At 42.3% G+C, this 19,431-nt stretch overlaps 2 protein-coding genes across 18 annotated transcripts in view; both read left to right on the plus strand.

Annotated features, from left to right (window-relative positions):
• The window catches only part of caskin2a (CASK interacting protein 2a), a 33,649-nt gene extending 17,878 nt beyond the window's left edge, over positions 1 to 15,771 (plus strand). For 8 of the 14 annotated variants that reach the window (XM_081697341.1, XM_081697339.1, XM_035533334.2 and 5 more), the window contains 14 exons: positions 856 to 964; positions 1,498 to 1,606; positions 2,944 to 3,038; positions 5,992 to 6,109; positions 6,999 to 7,169; positions 8,012 to 8,145; positions 8,531 to 8,630; positions 9,930 to 10,027; positions 10,189 to 10,299; positions 10,408 to 10,509; positions 10,646 to 10,784; positions 10,876 to 12,570; positions 12,672 to 12,927; positions 13,147 to 15,771. In XM_081697341.1, the coding sequence (XP_081553467.1) occupies positions 856 to 964; positions 1,498 to 1,606; positions 2,944 to 3,038; positions 5,992 to 6,109; positions 6,999 to 7,169; positions 8,012 to 8,145; positions 8,531 to 8,630; positions 9,930 to 10,027; positions 10,189 to 10,299; positions 10,408 to 10,509; positions 10,646 to 10,784; positions 10,876 to 12,570; positions 12,672 to 12,927; positions 13,147 to 13,243 (3,334 nt within the window). In that variant the 3' untranslated portion in view covers positions 13,244 to 15,771. The remainder of the gene's footprint in view (positions 1 to 855; positions 965 to 1,497; positions 1,607 to 2,943; positions 3,039 to 5,991; positions 6,110 to 6,998; positions 7,170 to 8,011; positions 8,146 to 8,530; positions 8,631 to 9,929; positions 10,028 to 10,188; positions 10,300 to 10,407; positions 10,510 to 10,645; positions 10,785 to 10,875; positions 12,571 to 12,671; positions 12,928 to 13,146) is intronic. The other 6 variants (XM_081697342.1, XM_081697343.1, XM_081697344.1 and 3 more) reach the window with 6 other exon arrangements.
• A 610-nt stretch (positions 15,772 to 16,381) lies between these two features.
• dusp29 (dual specificity phosphatase 29) lies at positions 16,382 to 18,647 on the plus strand. 4 transcript variants are annotated; one of them, XM_027031709.3, is made up of 4 exons: positions 16,382 to 16,596; positions 16,817 to 17,053; positions 17,376 to 17,602; positions 17,840 to 18,647. In XM_027031709.3, the coding sequence occupies exons 2-4, from the start codon at positions 16,890 to 16,892 to the stop codon at positions 18,097 to 18,099; spliced, it is 651 nt and encodes a 216-aa protein (XP_026887510.2). In that variant the 5' UTR covers positions 16,382 to 16,596; positions 16,817 to 16,889; the 3' UTR covers positions 18,100 to 18,647. The 4 variants fall into 4 exon arrangements, with proteins under 4 accessions (XP_026887510.2, XP_026887512.2, XP_026887511.2 ...); XM_027031711.3 differs by having other exon boundaries at positions 17,379 to 17,602; XM_027031710.3 differs by having other exon boundaries at positions 16,830 to 17,053.
• The last annotated feature ends 784 nt before the right edge of the window (positions 18,648 to 19,431 follow it).

Consider the following 19,431-nt stretch of genomic DNA (forward strand, 5'->3'; position numbering starts at 1 on the left):
AACCTCTGAGTGACCTTTAAGGCCCGGGACAGGGGCGGTCTCTACAGAATGTCCTTAGCAGTATACAATCCAGCCACTGATCATCGGTGCCAGATATGCTGAGGTGGGGGTATTCTAAGTCCATGTTTATGATGCATCCATCTTTCTCAACACTTTTTTATACCACATCCCATTTTCTCGGGATATGACTGAAACCTGAATATGACTGAAACCTGATGACCAGAGCAGGTCCACTTGATATGCGTGTTCTACACTACAGTTGCATGGTATCTAAGCTAATCAGTGCACTGGCAGCTGACTGCTGAGAGGCAGTGGAAGTAATGGTCCAGCTGGAGGCTGCTGGAGTGGAGAGGTTCTCCTTGGATATTTGCATATTTGCTGGTGTGGGAGTTTGAGATTCTCTTGTGCTTTTCTTGATTATATCATGCATTCTGCACACACTCTCTCTATCTCTTCTTTTTTTACCTCTCTTTCTTACTCTCTCTTGTGCTCTTTATCTCCAAATCACTCTTTTTCTTGTTTTTTCTCTCTCTCTGTCTCTCTCTCCTCTCACATGCTCCACAGCTCTCTGACTATCTGACTACACACTGACCATTCTCACTACCAGGGAGGGTTTGTCTGTATGAATGTTTATAGTTGTGTGTGCGTGCTTGAGACTATGTGTCTACATGTCTAATACTTACCTATTTATCCTTGACTTTTGAGAGGCAGTAAACAAGGAGTTGTCTATGAAAATATTGTGTATTACAAGAGAAATTAGCTGAATTATTCATGGAAGTTAATGATGAAATAAAGGCACGGGTGCATGTTTGTGGAGGATTTATGGTGGTGACAATGCTTCTCCACCTCTTATAGACTGCTGCTAAAAGCTGGCTTCGACATCAACAGAACCACCAAAGCTGGCACCTCCCTTCACGAGGCTGCCCTCTACGGCAAGACAGAAGTAGTCAAGCTACTGCTGGATGTAAGCAGAAGATCATGCATTTTTTATTTTTCCCTTTATCGAAGTAAGCCTGCATCAGTAAGCCTGCAAGTCTAAAAGGACTAAAGAATGGAGCCGACAAGATGAAAAAGTGTGCTTGTTTTACAGTAGTGTGCTTGTCTTAAGTATGCCAGGATTTATGAGCCTATAAAATGTGCCTGTGCTTTTATTTATGTTTAAAGTGTTTGCAGAAGACATTTAAAGCTCCTGGCCAATTTAAGGACGAGGCCACATCATGGAAAAGAGCTTCTCATTTCTATTTTTTGATGTTCTTGATTTTTATACCTAAATTAAAATTTAACAGTCACCCTTTGTACTTTCACTTTTAACTGTAGCTTTGAGTTCAGTGTCAACCCTATATGCCTGGAGGTTTCATGATGAAAGCGGAAAGCCATTTTTTTCTTCTCTCTTAAATAGCAATTTATTGGGTGAAAGGGGATTTTCTCATGACAACAATATTTTACTTTTGAAACACTTTAACTCAAAATGCCATTTTACATTACCATTTTATGTAGGCTGGAATTGATGTCAATATCCGCAACACCTATAACCAAACAGCACTGGACATCGTGAACCAGTTTACTACTTCTCATGCCAGTAAAGACATCAAACAACTGCTCAGAGGTGACTGACACCAGTACAAGCCTTTGTCATCTTTTATTTCTTTCACTTAATATTTCACTTAATATCTTGCATTGTATTTTACGGTGAGTATTATTTTTTATAAGACCTTTATATGCTGCTGTTAAAATGTATTATCTGAACATGCTCACAGTAAAAGACAGCATATTTCACAAAATTCTTCTTCTTATTATTATTAAGACGTGTCGGTAATACTGAGAAAAGAGAAAATGAGAGTCATGTAGGAGGGTAGAAAGTTGCATATTGTGACCTGTTTTATTTTCAAGTCTGTGTTAATTTCATCTGCGGATAAGCTTTCTCCTTGCTCTATGTTTGTGCATGTGTGTGTGAGGTGTGTCAGTGGTCTTGCGTGCATCTGTTGCTGTTCTGTGAGAGCTCTGCTGTTCCACTCCCTTCCCTGTCAACCTTCCTTTCACCATGTTACCTTTGAAGTCTCAGCTTTGATAACACTGAAAGGCAGTTACTTGTGAAGACAAGTAACATTAAAACCTCCATGTCAGCTTTCTCTTACTTCATTATATTTGGAAGGAATATAGACTATTTCATACATCTTTTTTGTGAGTTATTTGTGAAGCTAGTTACAAACTAATTACAGTTCTAGGCTACTAGTTTATATTAGTATTATATTAATCTTTGATGTTGCTTATTGTTTCTTGCCTCGTTGCAGAGGTTCTTTCGGAGGCCTTTGTGGTCATTGGGCATGCATCAATACAATTTCATAGAACGTTAAAAAGTACTTAAAGAAATGTTCTAGACAAAATCCTTTTGCATTCTCAATGATCTGAATGAACACGATTGCAGCTGAAACCCCCTAGAATGCTTCAATCATATTTCTATGCATTTCCCCTCTTAGACTGACTCAGGAGTCCTATTTGTCACTAATAGTAATTATGGGCAGTGGTTAAGGTACTTGTAATCAAAAGGTTGCTGGTTCAAGCCCCACCAGTGCCAAGTTGCCATTGTTGGGCCCCTGAACAAGGCCCTTAACCCTCAGTTGCTCAAGTTGTACTCATAATTGTAAGTCCCTTTGGATAAAAGTGTCAGCTAAGTGTCATAAATGTAAATGTAGTCCAGATGCAAATAGTTAGTGTTAGATATGTTAGAGTTTCACTGACGTACTCTAATGATCGTAATTAATATCATTATCATTGGTATCCTGTAATATTTGTAATCGATATAATATTTCAGGAATATAATAAATTACATAACAGCCAATACGTGTACATCTCTATGAAGTCTTTGTTGCCTAAACTGAATGTCCTGGTGATGTCGGCCTTAATGGTCATCCAAGTGTAAGCTGTCTGTCTCGTGTATGTCAGAGGCTGCAGGAGTACTGCAGGTGAGAGCCCTGGAGGACTACTGGAACCTCCATGACCCTACAGCTCTTAACATACGTGCAGGGGACACCATCATGGTAAGCATCATCATGAGGACATCATTGTCTCTTTTTGTAGTGGGTCTGTTGGTTACCGCTCTATCCAGACACCAGAAGTATGTTTCATGTAGCCTTTGTTGTATAAATGCTATATGTAAACTATTTGTATTTACTGAAAGAGGGGAGTTCTTTATAAAAATAGTATAAATATAGAATCAAGAGATCTACAGTGCATCCAGAAAGTATTCACACTTCACTTTTTCCACATTTTGTTATGTTACAGCCTTATCCAAAATGGATTAAATTCATTTTTTCCCTCAAAATTCTACACGCAATCTACAAAGTGAAAAGTTTGTTTGGAATTTTTTCAAATTTATTAAAAAATAAAAAAAAATTTAAAAAAATCACATGTACATAAGTATTCACAGCCTTTGCTCAATACTTTGTTGAGGCACCTTTGGCAACAATTACAGCCTCAAGTCTTTTTGAGTATGATGCTACAAGCTTGGCACACCTATTTTTGGGCAGTTTCTCCCATTGTTCTTTGCAGAACCTCTCAAAGCTCCATCAGGTTGAATGTGGAGTGTCGGGGCACAGCCATTTTCAGATCGCTCCAGAGATGTTCAATCAGGTTCAAGTCTGGGCTCTGGCTGGGCCACTCAAAAACATTCACAGAGTTGTCCTGAAGCCACTCCTTTGTTATCTTAGCTGTGTGCTTAGGGTCGTTGTCCTGTTGGAAGATGAACCTTTGCCCCATTCTGAGGCGCTCTGGAGCAGGTTTTCAAGGATGTCTCTGTACATTGCTGCATTCATCTTTCCCTTGACCCTGACTAGTCTCCCAGTTCCTGCTGCCGAAAAACAACCCCACAGCATGATGCTGCCACTACCATGCGTCACTGTAGGGATGGTATTGGCCAGGTGATGAGCAGTGCCTGGTTTCCTCCAGACGTGATGCTTGAGAGTTCAAACTTTGTTTCATCAGACCAGAGAATATTGTTTCTCATGGTCTGAGAGTCCTTCAGGTGCCTTTTGGTAAACTCCAAGTGAGCTGTCTTGTGCCTTTTACTGAGGAGTGGCCACTCTACCATACAGGCCTGATTGGTGGAGTGCTGCAGAAATGGTTGTCCTTCTGGAAGGTTCTCCGCTCTCCACAGAGCAATGCTGAAGTTCTGTCAGAGTGACCCTTGGGTTCTTGGTCACCTCCCTGACTTCTAGGCCCTTCTACCCCGATCACTCAGATTCGCTGGGCAGCCAACTCTAGGAAGAGTCCTGGTGGTTCCAAACTTCTTCCATTTACGGATGATGGAGGACACTGTGCTCATTGGGACCTTCATTGCTGCAGAATTTTTTCTGTACCCTTCCCCCAATCTGTGCCTCTATACAGTCCTGTCTCTGAGGTCTACAGACAATTCCTTGGACTTCATGGCTTGGTTTGTGCTCTGACATGTACTGTCAACTATGGGACCTTATATAGACAGGTGTGTGCCTTTCCAAATGATGTCCAGTCAACTGGATTTACCACAGGTGGACTCCAATCAAGTTGTCGAAACAAATGAAGGGTGATCAGTGGAAACAGGATGCACCTGAGCTCAATGGCACCTGAGCTCAGTGTCATGGCAAAGGCTGTGAATACTTATGTACATGTGGTTTTTTGGGTTTTTTATTTTTAATAAATTTGCAAAAACAAACTTTTTTCACTTTGTCATTATGGGGTACTGTGTGTAGAATTTTGAGGGAAAAATGGATTTAATTAATTTTGGAGTAAGGCTGAAACATAACTGTGCACTGTATATGATAAAAATGGTGACTGATTTTGAAACACTTTTAAAAGCATGTATGTTTTCAGTACAGTTTTATGAAAAGTATGATTTTGGTAGTTTTATGAGTATATGCCTCTTCTGAGAATTTTTGGTTTGTGTGTGTATATGTGTGTGTCATATAAAGGTGTCTATAAAGGTTTTGAACTCTGGTAATCTGCAGAAGGCTATTGACTGTGGTGTTGTGGCTGCAGTGGTGAAAGTAACCCACTGTTCTCTGCAGAGAGGATGTGTGGTGCAGCGCACCTTAGCAGGCTCACTTCTCTTAGCCATGCTGGGTGACTCAACGCAGTCTGCCTGCTCACAGCCGACTTCCTGCTCTCATTCCATTGCTCCTCAGTGCTCCTCCCATGGCTGCAGGCTGCTTTGGCTTCACTGCTGGCTGTGTTGGAAATGTGTGCCCAGAGGCCTTGTGCTGAACACATAGGGGAGGGTGCTTTGCTCACATCGAATGCATGCATGCGTGTGTGTGTGTTTGTGTGTGTGTGTGTGTGTGTGTGTTTGGTAAATGGTATTTATGATTCCACAGAAACTTGGGTAATGAAACTATATATTTAACTGACACCTATGGGGAAAATGAAGGTGGTTAAAGATATTAACACTTTAATAAAAAGCATTCAGATATATCTCTTGCTTGTCAATGGATGTTCTCATGTAGGGCCTCGTTCCTTTAAGTAAACAGAAATGAAGGGCTGCACATCCCTTAGACTGATGTCACAACTCCTATTCAGCTGAGTGAGGATTTAAGGCACGTTAAAGAGCAATCTGTTACCCAGCATTGTAAAAGTCATTGGGAGAATACAGTGTTTTGCACTCTCAAGCAGAAGTCCTGGGCACCATCCGTGGAATGCCAATGGTCTCGTTTGCCCAGCATGTTCTGCTAAATGAGGACTAGCACACAGGATTCTAGGACTTAAGGTTATGAAAAGCTTGTACCAACAGACTTTGACATTGGGAAGGGATGAATATTAATATTTAATGTGGTCTATGTAATGTATGCAATTAACACTATTCTGTAGCTCAGTGTATTTATCAGAAGTCTCCCCATAAACAAATAATTGTAATTACCACTAAAACGCTTATAGGCCAGTGACACAAAGTCTGATATAACCCATACAATCACAGCTTTTGTGGAAAGGGCACTCTACTGGCCTAAAGTTATTTGTCTGTGATAGGTGTTAGAGCAGCACATAGACGGACGCTGGAAAGGGCATATCCATGACAGCCAGAGCGGCACAGACCGCGTGGGCTACTTCCCTCCTTCCATCGTGGATGTTATAAACCCACAATTAGGTAAGCAGAATCTGTCTGTTTTACAATGTTCAAATTATGTATTTTATGTAAGAATATATATTTTTAGATTTTTAAACATTCTATATAAAAAATTTAAGTTGTTTCTCTCTGTTTGGGGAACATGTCATTTTTAGATTTTGTTTTACTCCCATAATAATAGAAAATGTTCATGAATCAGTATTTAAAATAATGATCCAAAGCAAACAAATTCTTTTTTTTTTTTTTTTTTTTTTACTTGGTCCACTGATAAAGTCCACACACATGCACGTACACACACACACACAAGATTAACATGGACATAATGGGTGCTTTCAGATCAGCTGTAAATCCCAGAGCCTCTGTAGAAGGCTTGTAGGTCCTGAGCTGGGAGGCCCTGGGTAGAAAATCTAAGCTGAGATGAGGAGCTGTTGACACTTTGTGTGTATATGTGCGCCTGTGCTTATGTGTGTGTGTGCGTGCGCGTGACTGGGGGAGTGAGTGAGTGAGTGAGTGTGTGGGAGAGTGAGCCTGGGAGAGAGAGGCAGATTCAGCACTCTGCCTTGTCATAGTGTCAGCATCCTGTAGGTTCCACAAAGTAAGCCTCTGTAGTTCACTGTTGGCTCAGTACTGTTGAACTGTAGATGGTGAGGGCAGAACACATGCTAACAGATCAAGCCCTCCCCGCTCAGCTCAGTGTGAGTGCAGGACACATAATCACAAATCAGACCCTTCCTGCTCATTCAGTGTGTATCCTGCCATTGTGCTCTCTCGCATGATCTGTTTCAGCTAAAAAAAAGCTAAAAAGATATGACCATTGTGCTTGCAGGATGTGATGATTGCCTCTTCATAAGTGATGATAAATTAATGAACTCATCAGAATTCATCATGTGTTTTCATGTTATGTCTGTAGGGGGCACTCTCTCTCGCCAGGCCTCACTGCCTATTCAAAGACATCATACACTGGCCAGAGTCCCCACCCCCTGCAGATCACATCCCAACCCAAACACTGATGACTCTTATACCCTGTACACATCTACTCATCCAACCTTACCTTGCCAAAATGACCTGGACAAGCACCCAGGTACCTAGAACTGCACATGTTTGAAACACACCCACATTCACCCTCTGACACAAAGCCCTTTCTCTTTCTCATGTGTGCACACTCACATACATTCTCTTATTCAGGTTTGTAGGTTATTGCTGTAAGAGGATCTTGTGATCAGAAATAGTCACCCTTAGCGACATACCCTACCCTGTAGCATATACTGAAAGACTCCATACCCTGTAGAGAATATTATTGGCGCACAACACCAGCAATCAAGTGTATATTCATGAAGGCAGCTCCCCTAATGTAGATGACCATCAACCCAACCTTCCTCCCAGTCTTCCTCAGATGACAACACTCTTTATGACTGGTTGTCCACTGGGTCTGCAGACACCCATAGCTGTCCCCTTCGCCCTTTAAAGTGTTTGTGTTTGCTAGGTCCTCCTCCTGGCAGCCCCAGTACCCTGTATTTATCAGCTGGCTCCACAGAGCCAGAGGACAATTGGGTCCTCAGGAGCTCTCTAACTGGTAAGAGTTGCCCAGGTCCCCTTTGGCCACCTGTCTGTTCTCGCAACGTCTCGTCATATGCCTGGCTCCCCCTGCTGGCCGTAGTGCCCGGGATAGCAGCAGGCAGCCATGCTCAGGTGGGATGAGCAGTGGTGAGAATGACATCTCAGCAGATCTGTATCTCCCTGTTTTTCCCCAGCCCTGGTTGTACATTTAATAATCCACCTCCTCATCTGCTAAACACTGTTAGTGCTCACAACCTGTGCTTCCACTATTTTGTAATACACAAAGCATCCTCCCAGCGGACTCTTCTCTCCATCTCCCTTCCTCTCCCTCTCACCCTTTTCTCACTCCCTGCGCCTGTGTCTCAGGAGACAGGAGCAGTGTTGGAAGTGCTGGCAGTGTGGGAAGCAGTCGTAGTGCAGGCAGTGGGCAGAGTGCTGAGGGCAACCTCACCCATCATACCCAGGATCAGCGCAGAGTTGCTGCCCAGGACACCAGCCAGGTGTGCTAGACATGCCAGGAATCTTATGTTAATATGATACATGCTTCTAGCTCTGCGAGACAATGTGAACATGAACCAATAAGTTATGGGTTTGGTCCTAAATAATGTTTTTATTTTCATAAATAAAATCATATACTTTATTATATACTTTAGAAAATTACAGTTGTATACATCTTGTGACTGCTAAATGAAGACGTGTTTCTGTTGGACAAAACATAGTAACTAATTTTGTAGTGTGACAGAATTTCTACAAAACAGCAAAACATAATTAGGAAAAAAACAACAAATACATCTGATATTATGATAGTATGATAGTACTCATAGTAATTAATATTCAGAATTTTAATGAGACATGCCGAGTGTGCTATACTGCTTTGTTTCACAGATCTCATTTTACCAGTGTTCTGTTCAACTGTTGCCCTCTTGTGCTGAACTCAGAGAACAGCAAAGTCTGACTTCCCACCTCCACAAGACTGAGCCTCTAGGTAAATTCAACTTATAATGAAATTATTTAAACTTATTATAAAAATTGATATACATATTGTAGTCTAAACAGATTTTGCTGATTTTGACAATTCTGATACACCACAAAGTGACAGTATCTTGGATGGTGTACAGGAGAGGATAAAAGTATTGCCTGTACATTAACATAAATAAATTTGATTCTGACACAAAAAAAGAGAGTAATAGAAACTGGAAGAACTCTTCCTTCTGTCAGCCATTTGAAATGGCCTCACCTAAGATGCCTAGACTTACAGGGTCAGCATTCTCTGTAGGAGGAACAAGGAAGAAAATAAAAAGACAAGACTGAGAAAGACACCCACACACACACACCCACACACACACACCCACACACACACACCGAGACACACACGCACACACACCCACACACACACACACACAGACACACACACACAAAATTGTATAACACACTGTGATTCTAAAGAGAAATGATGGGGGGGATTTGTTTTGATAGGCCTGTCAGTTTTCAGAGGAACTGAAGTCCCTATGATCTACTGTAGGAAAGAGATTGAGGAACCTTTATTATATTATTATTTTATTCAAGGAAAGTGTGAAAAGTGTGATATGTTCACAGCAGCTTTTCTATGCAGCTTTTGTGTCACACTGGTTAATTGGAGCTGTTGGTATAGTTAATATTTAACTGAGTACCTCTACCTGTCTAATTTTTCATGTCAGAGGCACTGGCATTCTTCATGAATAGGAAAAATCATTTTAAGCAGTACCAAGTGTCCGATAGATGTATTTATAGTAAATGTCTCTCTTCCTAAGGTAAGTGTATGATTTCATACAGATTGACTCCAAAAGGCTTTCCAGGTACACTGATAGTGTTTGTAACAAATCCATTTTATCCTTGTCCTTCAATGTAGACTTTTTGTGTGGTAGCATATACACACAGACACAGAGACAGAAAAGTGTGACACACACACACACACACACACACACACACACACACACAGACAGCCAGACAGATAGACAGATCGTTAGTCGCTAGCTTTACTGCAGGGTCCTCATTTATCTTGGTTAAGTGTCACTGTCCAGATTCTTCAGGGTGAGAAACACTGAAGTGGTTAAAACATTCTTCTCTACTTTTCTGAAACACAGTCCTTCTTTTCAATGACTCATAATCCTGGATATCCAACAGCAGATCATGTGTAGGAGTGAGTTGGGGCTGCTTGCACTAGTGGTAGCACCAACTCTGCAAGTTTATAGTTTTCTAACACCCAAATGGCTGTCTTTTTTGTGTGCTTGTTTGATTTGTGTAGGAGCTCTTGGTCATGCACAGATTCTGAACAGCTCCAGGGCTGAAGATCAAGGTTTCAGTCCACTTGTTAGCCGTCCTCAGCAGCTACTGGAGAGCAGGGTTCGTGCTCAATGTCTGGTCATGTTAAGCATTCGTCCTGCTTTATATCAATTTATATTCATACAGATATTCCATTACACAAATTGCTAGTGTCAGTCCTGAGCCTGAGTCATACAACACATCAAAGTAGGTCTTCTTTAGCATGTGTGTCTATCTATAAGGATGCACAGGCCATCTGCCAGTGGCTGAGTGGGTTTCGGCTGGAGCAATATACACAGAACTTCCTAATAGCCGGCTACGATGTGCCTACCATTAGCCGAATGACTCCTGAGGTGAACCATTTATTTTGAAAATTACACTAAGATTTGATTGTTACAGCTTTGAAGTTATTTGAAGAACAAGAAATTATTACATTTATTATGATCATCTTGTCATGGCAGGATCTCACAGCCATTGGTGTGACTAAACCAGGCCATCGCAAAAAGATTTCCATGGAGATCAGCAATATGAATATCCCTGAGTGGTTACCAGACTACATTCCAGTAAGGTTCTTTAAATGTTTTACAAAACTATTATCATTTTGTACAATTTTTTGTTGAAAAACATGTTGAAAAAGTGAAGTTTGTTTAGTGAATGTTTCAGTGACACTGCCTTTGTCTTCCTTTATCTCTGTTTTAGACTGATATTGGTGAATGGCTTGGTAATCTTGGGCTTTCTCAGTATCAGAAGAGGCTTGGCGATAATGGCTATGATTCCATTAGCATTGTGCGAGACATCACATGGGAAGATCTGCAGGAAATTGGCATCAACAAACTTGGTGAGAAGACCTAACATATCCCTCATCTGTCCAGTGGTACACAAGCATGTTTTTCAAGTGCTGGAAATCTCTGAGAATGTTTCACCCACAGGACACCAAAAAAAGATGATGCTTGCTGTGAAAAGGCTTTCTGACCTGCAGAAGGCTCGGAGGAACCAAGCAGAGGGGCAGGGGACCCTGCAGCGAAGGAGAACTCCTCCCACTCTTGAGGTGGTGGCTATAGAGCCACCTGACAGCACTGATGGCCCTTCCTCACCTCTCTTAACCAAGATGCTCACCTTCCAGGACACCGAGCTTAGCATTGAGCTACAGAGCGCCATGATCCATAATGGGTCCAGTGGTTGCCAGGAGGGCTTTGTTGCCACGGTGAATGGTAACACCGTGTCCTTCAGCCAGGGAAGCATTGGTAAACGCTCATGTGGCTCTGGGCGGTCGCAGGGAAGGCCCCAGGCTTCCGTCACACCCAACAGCCGCACTGTCGAATGCCTGGCCAGCTTCGACTGTAGCGCCTGCAAGGAACATGCTGCGATTACACAGTCACAAGAGCCAGGCACCGTCTTGGTGGCTGCCAAGATGGTGCAGACAGAGTCTCTACAACAGCAGCCACTGCCTTCAGCTGGCAGCCCCGTGTCTGCACAGACACCCCCAGTAAGCCCCAGTAAGATAACTCGCTTTGTTTACCCTGCAGCCCAGTCCAAGGCCAGGCTCGGCATCTCAGCATTGCCCCAACCCAACAGCGTCCATGGTTCCCCCAGCCAGAGGGGCTTCACCAACCTCCAGCCACAGAATACCTCAGACCAGACCCGCCCTGGCCTAGCCAGACCTGCGCAGTCCAGCAGCGGCATTTATAGGTCAAAAAAGCGCAGCCAGAGCCTGTCACGCTACACCTACTATGATGGAGAGGTGGAGGAAGATGACGTACAGGCACCGTCCACCAACCTGGCAACATACGCCACGCTTACACACAAGCCCGGCCGCTGCCGGCTGCCCACCGGCACCGCCAGTCGGCAGGTGGGTCGGAGTCATTCCTTCGCCATACGCACCAAGAGGAAAGGTCCGCCCCCACCCCCTCCAAAGCGAATGAGCTCTGCCCCAAGTGGGATGAACGATGGAGGTGTAGAGACAGAGAGTGCAGGCAGTGTCCGCAGTATTGCAGCCAGGCTAGAGAGCAGTGGAAGCCCCAATAAGATCCCCAGCATGTCACCCATCAAAGTGGCCTCACCCACCACCCCATCCAAAGCTTTAATCTGTCAGCAGAGGACCTCCAGCAAGACACTTCCACAAGAACCAGACCAGGCAGAGTTTAGCAGCCTCAAAATGAGGCAGCAAGAAAAGAAGCTTTATATAAGCCAGTCAGCTGCAATTTTGACATCACCTCACAGAAGCTTGGGTGAGAGCATTCCATTTGCTGAGGAGGGAAAGGTGACGATAAAACAGAGACCAAAAATGACAGCAACTAAAATGGATACTGAAGTCACTTTGGAGACCTCAAAACCTGCACAGTCACCCAATTCAGGTCACGAATTGCCCAAATTCAACCTGAAAGAATCAGACACAGTGAAAAGGCGCCACAGGCCCAGAGAGCAGGAAATGCAGCCTGCCAGTCAGAGCCCACGTCCCGAGATGGAAGGCATCCCACAGGCTGTGAAGATACCACTGCGTCTGCAGAATGGTGGACCCTCAGGAAAACTCCCTAAACAGAACCGCTACCCCAAACCTGCTTCTCCACAGAAACCTCCCACCCCATGTAAGCCTACACATCTTTCTGCTACTGCAGCTCGCTCAGGTAAATAAATAAATAAATAAATATATATATATATAATATATATATATATATATATATATGACATTTTAGTGCATGTTACATGGCTGCTGATCTGTTATTAGTAGATGGATGTCCCCCTGGGGGGGCGAGCAAGAAGGGGCAGAGCGCTGCCTATGCCATCTCCTCTCCATCCAGCTCGGGGGCAGTGTGTACCCCTGTTGGGGAACCCCTGGAGCAGAAAAGAAGAGGGACGGCTCAGACTTCAGGGCTTTGCCCAGACGCACTGGTTCATAGGCGGATGGAGCAGACCAGCAGTTCCTTGGAGGCAGCGCTGAGGGTTGTGGAGAGAAAGTTAGCTCAGGAAGATCAGACAGACAGGTACCACCAGACATAGGCACATGAATAATGACATCCTCTCTGTGCTTTTGAGTCATTGTCTGATTTAAATCAATTATAAGAACGTGGAAGTGATTCTTCAAAATATTCACTCTAGGATGTTCTGGCTTGCACTGGTTTTACCTGTACAACACATGAATTGATGAGTTCTGGCATCACACAGACATTACACTGACCTTTTTCATGTATTTCTCATGGCAGTGGTGTTTACACGGTGAAGTCATCTGGCAACATTCTGGATGACATTGGGAACATGTTCGACGATCTTGCTGACCAGCTGGATGCCATGTTAGAGTGACCATATTCTGTCATTTCCTACTCTTTAGTACCTTTATGTTTCTAAGAACTTCTCAGTCTCCATGCTTATGCTGGGCACTCTCACGGGATCCTGACCAGTGGAGGAACTGTGTGGTTCCAGACTGCAGCCTGGTCTTTGGCCCCACTAAACCTTGTGAGCCTGCAGCATGGCTCACACCTGAAGCAGCATTAGTGGGGAAAAAAATGCACTCCACAATTGCATCTGACTGTATCCAACATGGGATCACAAGGGCAGTGTGTCCTTTCTGTACCTGCCAGTACTTTACAGCACTTAACATTTGAACCTACTGCGTCAAAGAGAAATTATTTAATTTTCTTTGAGACACAGGCCATGGTGCTCTATGCATTATATTATAGGAAACAGGACAGTATGATTTCTCATCCTTTTAGACCTTACAGTACATATCATTTCCTTTTACTGTCTGTATATATGCCAGATAGTATTCTTATGGGTGCTTAAAGAACTTCTGGATCTGCCATGATGAAAATAACTACTAAATCCTCTCTGACAGTGAGGTGCAGGGTAAAATGATCAATACCACTATTCATGTTTGTGCTGATTTTTTTAAAAGCAAAGAGGACCAACTTTCAGACACTGATTACAAGATTACAAAGAACCAGTACATTAAGGGTTACCCTCTATATCAGATGAATTATACTTAAATGAGAATGAGCAAGTCATCACATCAAACAGCACTTTTATATGCCCTAAAATAGTATTGCAAAAATAGACTCTTTTTTCAGTATTAGAGTTGTCAGTAGTATTAATATTGAAAAATCAACTTTTTTATTGATTGTAAGGAGAGCTATTAACTGCATGCATTACATTTATGTTTGTATCTTTGTTTTTTAATGCCAGTAAATGTGGACTTTCAAACTGCAAAAATTTCAGTACTGAAAAATTTGAATTTGAAAAAGGTTCTGGATGCAACAGGAACAAATGTGAAAAAATATATAAGCAGAATTTTTGGTTTTAGTGGATGCTGAATGTGGTATTCAGATGTGCTTTCTTTTTTAATTATAATATTTTTAGCCTGTTCCTCTCACTGTTCCTTTTATATTTGTGTGGTTCATGCACTGTACTGTATGTAATTGAATTTTATTTTAGATAATTGTGTATCTTGCATGCACAGAGCACAGGCTAAATTACAAAAACCTGACACAGTTTCTGTTTGTTTAACATCTTGATATAGATATTACATCATTCAAATGAGGCCAGAAAAAAAGAGCTTCCAAAACTGGCATGTTTTTATATAAAAACAACAATGACAACACATTTTATATTACCATTTATGGTCATCTTATTTTTCAGTCTGTTAAATGATAAAGGTCCACAGGTGTTACAGTCAACTTTTAATGTAAATACTGTATACCAGATGCATCGAGTTGCCATGTAAGTACTAAGTGAAACACACAACGAGAACTGCATGTGGCTAAATCAATGTGGGACAATAATGGTATATACCTTTAATAATAAAGTGACAGCTGTTGAATAGGAAAATATAAAATGCTATTTAACAATAATAATAAAAACTTTTGTTGTATTATGGCCTTTATTTGCAGGCAAAGAAGATACAAACCTTGACCTGCCAACCTCACAATTATGAAAAGAAACATTAAATCTAAAATGGGAAAATAGGCTACTTTCCAAGTATACAAAATATTCTGTAAAAAAACATTTGTAAAAATTATACACAAAGTTTTTGTGTGCACAAAAGCGATCAAAACAAAAGAAACGCAGTGAAGGGAAATGTATGGCAAAAACCTCTTTTAGAGCTGGCTGAAATCACAGCTTTCTGCATTAGTACTGCCAGCAACACACGTTCATTGATGTAAAATAATTATAATAATAAAGCAGTAGTGTGACCGGGGCATGACTGTTCTTCATACTTACTGATGCTACAATATGTTATTGCTCTGTATAATTATGAACATAAATAAGTCTGAAAATGCTTGTTTCCTTTAATGTGTTTACTTGTCTCTATTCTGTTTTATATACTCATAATCCACACAGATCAAATATGTCCAAATTAAGTAAGTAAATCTGGGAAGTCAAACCGAGTTCCCGGTGGGTCATGGAACTGTAGTCTTAAACAGCCAGTTCATCTTAGAACAGCCTTGGCAGCCAGCAGATGCACTGAATCAGATTCCGGGTGTACTTGACTCTGCAGTGCTATGGTCCAGAATCTGACACTGCATGAAAAAGGACAGAGGCTGGTGGAACCCATTCTTTTTTGGCTCAGAAACTTTCAAGGGCCCTAGCATTAGATGGCTTTAAATCAAGACTGAAAACCTAACTATTCGCTCTAGCTTTCAATGATGCTTATTACAATGGCTTTAGCACTTAGCGTCCATACTGCAAAGATGTTTTTACTTGCTTTTATGCGTTTTATACTATTATATTTTAAAAATATCTTTATTGTTTAAATGAATGGTTTTATGTGGTTTTTTTTGTAAAGCACCTCAAGTTGTGTATGTAATGTGCTATATAAACATGCCTTGTCTCTCTTCAGTGGTGCAGTCTGCTCTAAAATGGCTCAGCATTCAAACAACTCCACAAAGAGCACAAAAAAAAATCAAGGCACCAGCTTTTACTGAGGAAATACATTTTATAAAACATAAGAGATTAAATATTTAATAACCTGTCCGCAGGATGATTAGATCCTGAAGAATGAATGCGAATGTAACAAATCAGTGTTCTGTTTAGTCTGACGTGTCCACACAGGCTCAGAGCCTCGTGTCTGGACTTAGCCTGCTTCCTACATGTGTTCCAGACAGACCACTCTAAGCAGAGGTAGTAATTTCAGGTTTTGTAATAAAGTACTCACCAAGATTTTGTTCCAGACTTTTGGATTTGCTAACTAGCATGCAAGTAGAATTAATTCACAAATGAATTGTGTGCTAAAAAATACCCATAGTAAAACAGGACTTTTACTTTTTGAATTGAAACTTCCAGACCTCAGACTGACTACGCTTCCACAGAACTGGGAACTGGGTGGTTAAACAGAAACTTCATATGAAGTCTTAGTTGGTTTAGAGTTCAGTACTGCTGACTGTCTCTCTGAGTTCTATAAATAGCCCTGAATTCGACTCCTTTCAGTGGTCTGTGCTCTGAGGAACTGTGATTCACCAGGATAAAGCCACCAGCCTGGGCAAGCTCTCTACTGATTTCTTAGCCTACACACACACACACACACACACACACACACACACACACACACACACACACACACACACACACACACACACACACACACACACACACACACACACACCTACCTTTTAGAGACGTGCAAGGAGAAGACAGAAGCTAAATTCACAGTGAAATTAAAGGTGAGTTGCAGCACTTTCAGTTTTCTGCTGCTCTATAGTACAACAGGACTCGTAGAGAAGGGTTCACAGGAATAACTTGGTGTAGCATAGAACAGCTGTAACACCTGATAGTCATTAATGCTTACTATCCTGCTCTTTCAGGCGTTTTCATCAAGTAATGATTCTTTATCTGCCAGTCTTTGACTGTAGAGCACTGCCTGTCATGATCAGCTGTGTATAGCTGTGTGTGGTAGGTGAACCAGCATTCTCTGGGCCAGGACTGTGCGGGAGGGGAGGAGTTCTGGTGAGGAAAGATGTCATGGTGTGGAGTGAGTTATGGGGAGAAGGCAGAAGCTCCTGAGGAGCAAGAGGAATACACAACCCCCAGCAACTACGCACTGGAGAAACAGCTCTCACATGGCAGTGTGACATACACACGTGTCAACGAGGTGTGGCCCAACATCTTCATAGGAGATGAGTGAGTACAGAGAAACATCTGCGCAGAGGTACAGTGTCCTGTAACCTTGATCTACTACTCAATCTGTCAAATATTATATAGCCACTTCACACACCTGGGTCCTTGGTACTGATCTCAGGAGAAATACATGAAAAATGACAAAATACATGAAAAATAAACAGCCTTTCTACCATGACACTAGAACCCAGAATATTTAATAACACAAAGCTTAAGCACTGAGCACAGATTGTAAAACCAATCCGATGCTGCATTTAAACAGATATCATGCAAGTTCCACAGAGTAGAGAGGATGTATGCTTAGGGCTGTGTGTGTGTTCATGAGCAGAGAGACGGCACGGAACTGTTACAGGCTACAGAAGATAGGTGTGACGCATGTCCTGAACGCTGCGGAGGGCCAGAGAAACAGTGTGTGCACAGGAGCAGGCTACTACAGACACATCAGTGTGGAATACTATGGGATTGAGGCCGAGGACACACCCTCATTCAACCTCAGCCAGCACTTCTTTCCTGTAGCTGAATACATGCATCAGGTTCTCAGCAACCCATCCAGTAAGAGAACTCCCCCTCCTCACCTCAGACTGACCCATAATCACATCCAACACACTAACCCTGCTTTCACTCGACACCATCTCAAATAGTTGGACAATTTATTTTAAAATAGTTCAAATTGTGGTTGCAGCACATACAGGTTTATTCCATATTTATAAGACATCTCCTTCTGTATGGCAGTAATCTGTCTCACCCACTGCCCCTTCCACCCCCACCCACTCACTGCGTGCCTCTCAGACAAGCTGCTGGTGCACTGCGTGATGGGGCGCAGTCGCTCCGCCTCACTGGTCCTGGCCTACCTCATGATCCACGAGAAGATGACGCTGGTGGAGGCCATTGAGCAGGTGAAGTGCCGCCGAAGGATCCTCCCCAACTGGGGTTTCCTGAAGCAGCTAAGGGAACTGGACTCCTTCCTGGTGGAGCAGAGAAAGCAGCCCACTCAGGAGATTCCTAATGCTGGGAGTACTGGCACTACGGACCCTACTGAGATGCTGTGAGCGAAAACAGGAGGAGAGCAGCACATAGAGAGACACGTGTTTTGAGCTGGGTTCAGCTTCACTGGAAAGAGTTCTAGTAAGTGAGCTGGGAGTAAAGGAACAGGAACTGCTCTTCAGTAATGCAGCTATGAAGTATTATCCACACTTGGTTTGCTTGCACACACTAATACCCATCATACCCCTTAAACAGTGAAGGCCTCTGTGGGAGGAGTCAGCCGCACAGAAATACAGAGCAGTGTCACAGACCCAAAGTTTACTTGCTCTTATATACATGCTTCAGATCATTGATTAATTATGCAGTCACTGAGGTGTGCTAGAGTGGAAAACCAACAGGCATGTGCAGCACAAGGGTTGTACAGGGCTGGAACTGACAACTGACAGGTTACAGGAAGAACATTTGGACCTGCTGTGCTAGCGCTGACATGGGACCGTTCTTTATCCATATAATGATCTAAAATATTTTGTTTACTGTTACACATATTAGATTAATTATTGGGATGTTGATTAGATAGCATTAACAGTTCATCCAATAAATCATTTAACATTTCTTTGTGTGTCAGTGGCAACTATTTAGATTGCACAAATACATCCGAGAACATCCTTTTAAATGATCACATGAAGACATTAAGGCAAACTAATTTTACACATTCACTCCCATTCATCAGCATTCTACCACCTTACAGAATAGGTCTCAAACTCTGGTCCTGGAGGGTCAGAGTGCAGCAAAGTCTGCTGATTTTCCAGCTGAAACACAAGTGTTAAACCTGGTCATGCCTATGAGGTTGGATCATGTGTTTGAATACCAAACTATACTTGACCCCAGGCCTCAAGGACCAGTTTGGGACAGTGTTTCCAAATCCTGGAACACTCTTTGTACACTACAGTGTAGTATTTGCCCTACTTACAAAACATCCAACTGAACTCATCAGCTTATTCTAAAAAAAGCCCTTTAAAGAGTTTGATGGAGGTGTTAGAGCAAGAACCAGTACGTAAGTTGCACAAATACTATCTGGTCTGTTTATGAGGTGGCTGTGACACTCGTCCAGTCCCAACACTAAAATGAAGCAAATTCCCACCCTACAACTAAAGGTTAAAATTTTCTTTTCCTCCATTGCCTCTGGACTCATGAAAACAATTGGGCAAATGAATTTAAAGTTGTGTGAACATTCAGAATCCAAGCAGGTGGTTGGGGGAAAAAAAGATTAAAAAATGAAATACTTCATGGGAAAATAAGATAAAGAGCTATTTCCAACAAGACATTAAAGAGGAACATGAACGTACTGCATTCCCAAGGAACCATAACTCTTTCCTCATAACATTGGTTAGTTGCAG

This window comes from Electrophorus electricus, chromosome 15, assembly GCF_041902795.1.
Source record: "Electrophorus electricus isolate QZ-2024a chromosome 15, ASM4190279v1, whole genome shotgun sequence".
NCBI lineage: Eukaryota > Metazoa > Chordata > Actinopteri > Gymnotiformes > Gymnotidae > Electrophorus > Electrophorus electricus.

Excerpts from the sequence above, each read along its gene's own strand:
- dusp29 (XM_027031709.3), top strand. The coding sequence starts at position 16,890 with ATGTCATGGTGTGGAGTGAGTTATGGGGAGAAGGCAGAAGCTCCTGAG. Across the intron at positions 17,054-17,375 it reads AACATCTTCATAGGAGATGA|CAGAGAGACGGCACGGAACT; the intron begins GTGAGTACAGAG and ends TGTGTTCATGAG. Across the intron at positions 17,603-17,839 it reads GGTTCTCAGCAACCCATCCA|ACAAGCTGCTGGTGCACTGC; the intron begins GTAAGAGAACTC and ends CGTGCCTCTCAG.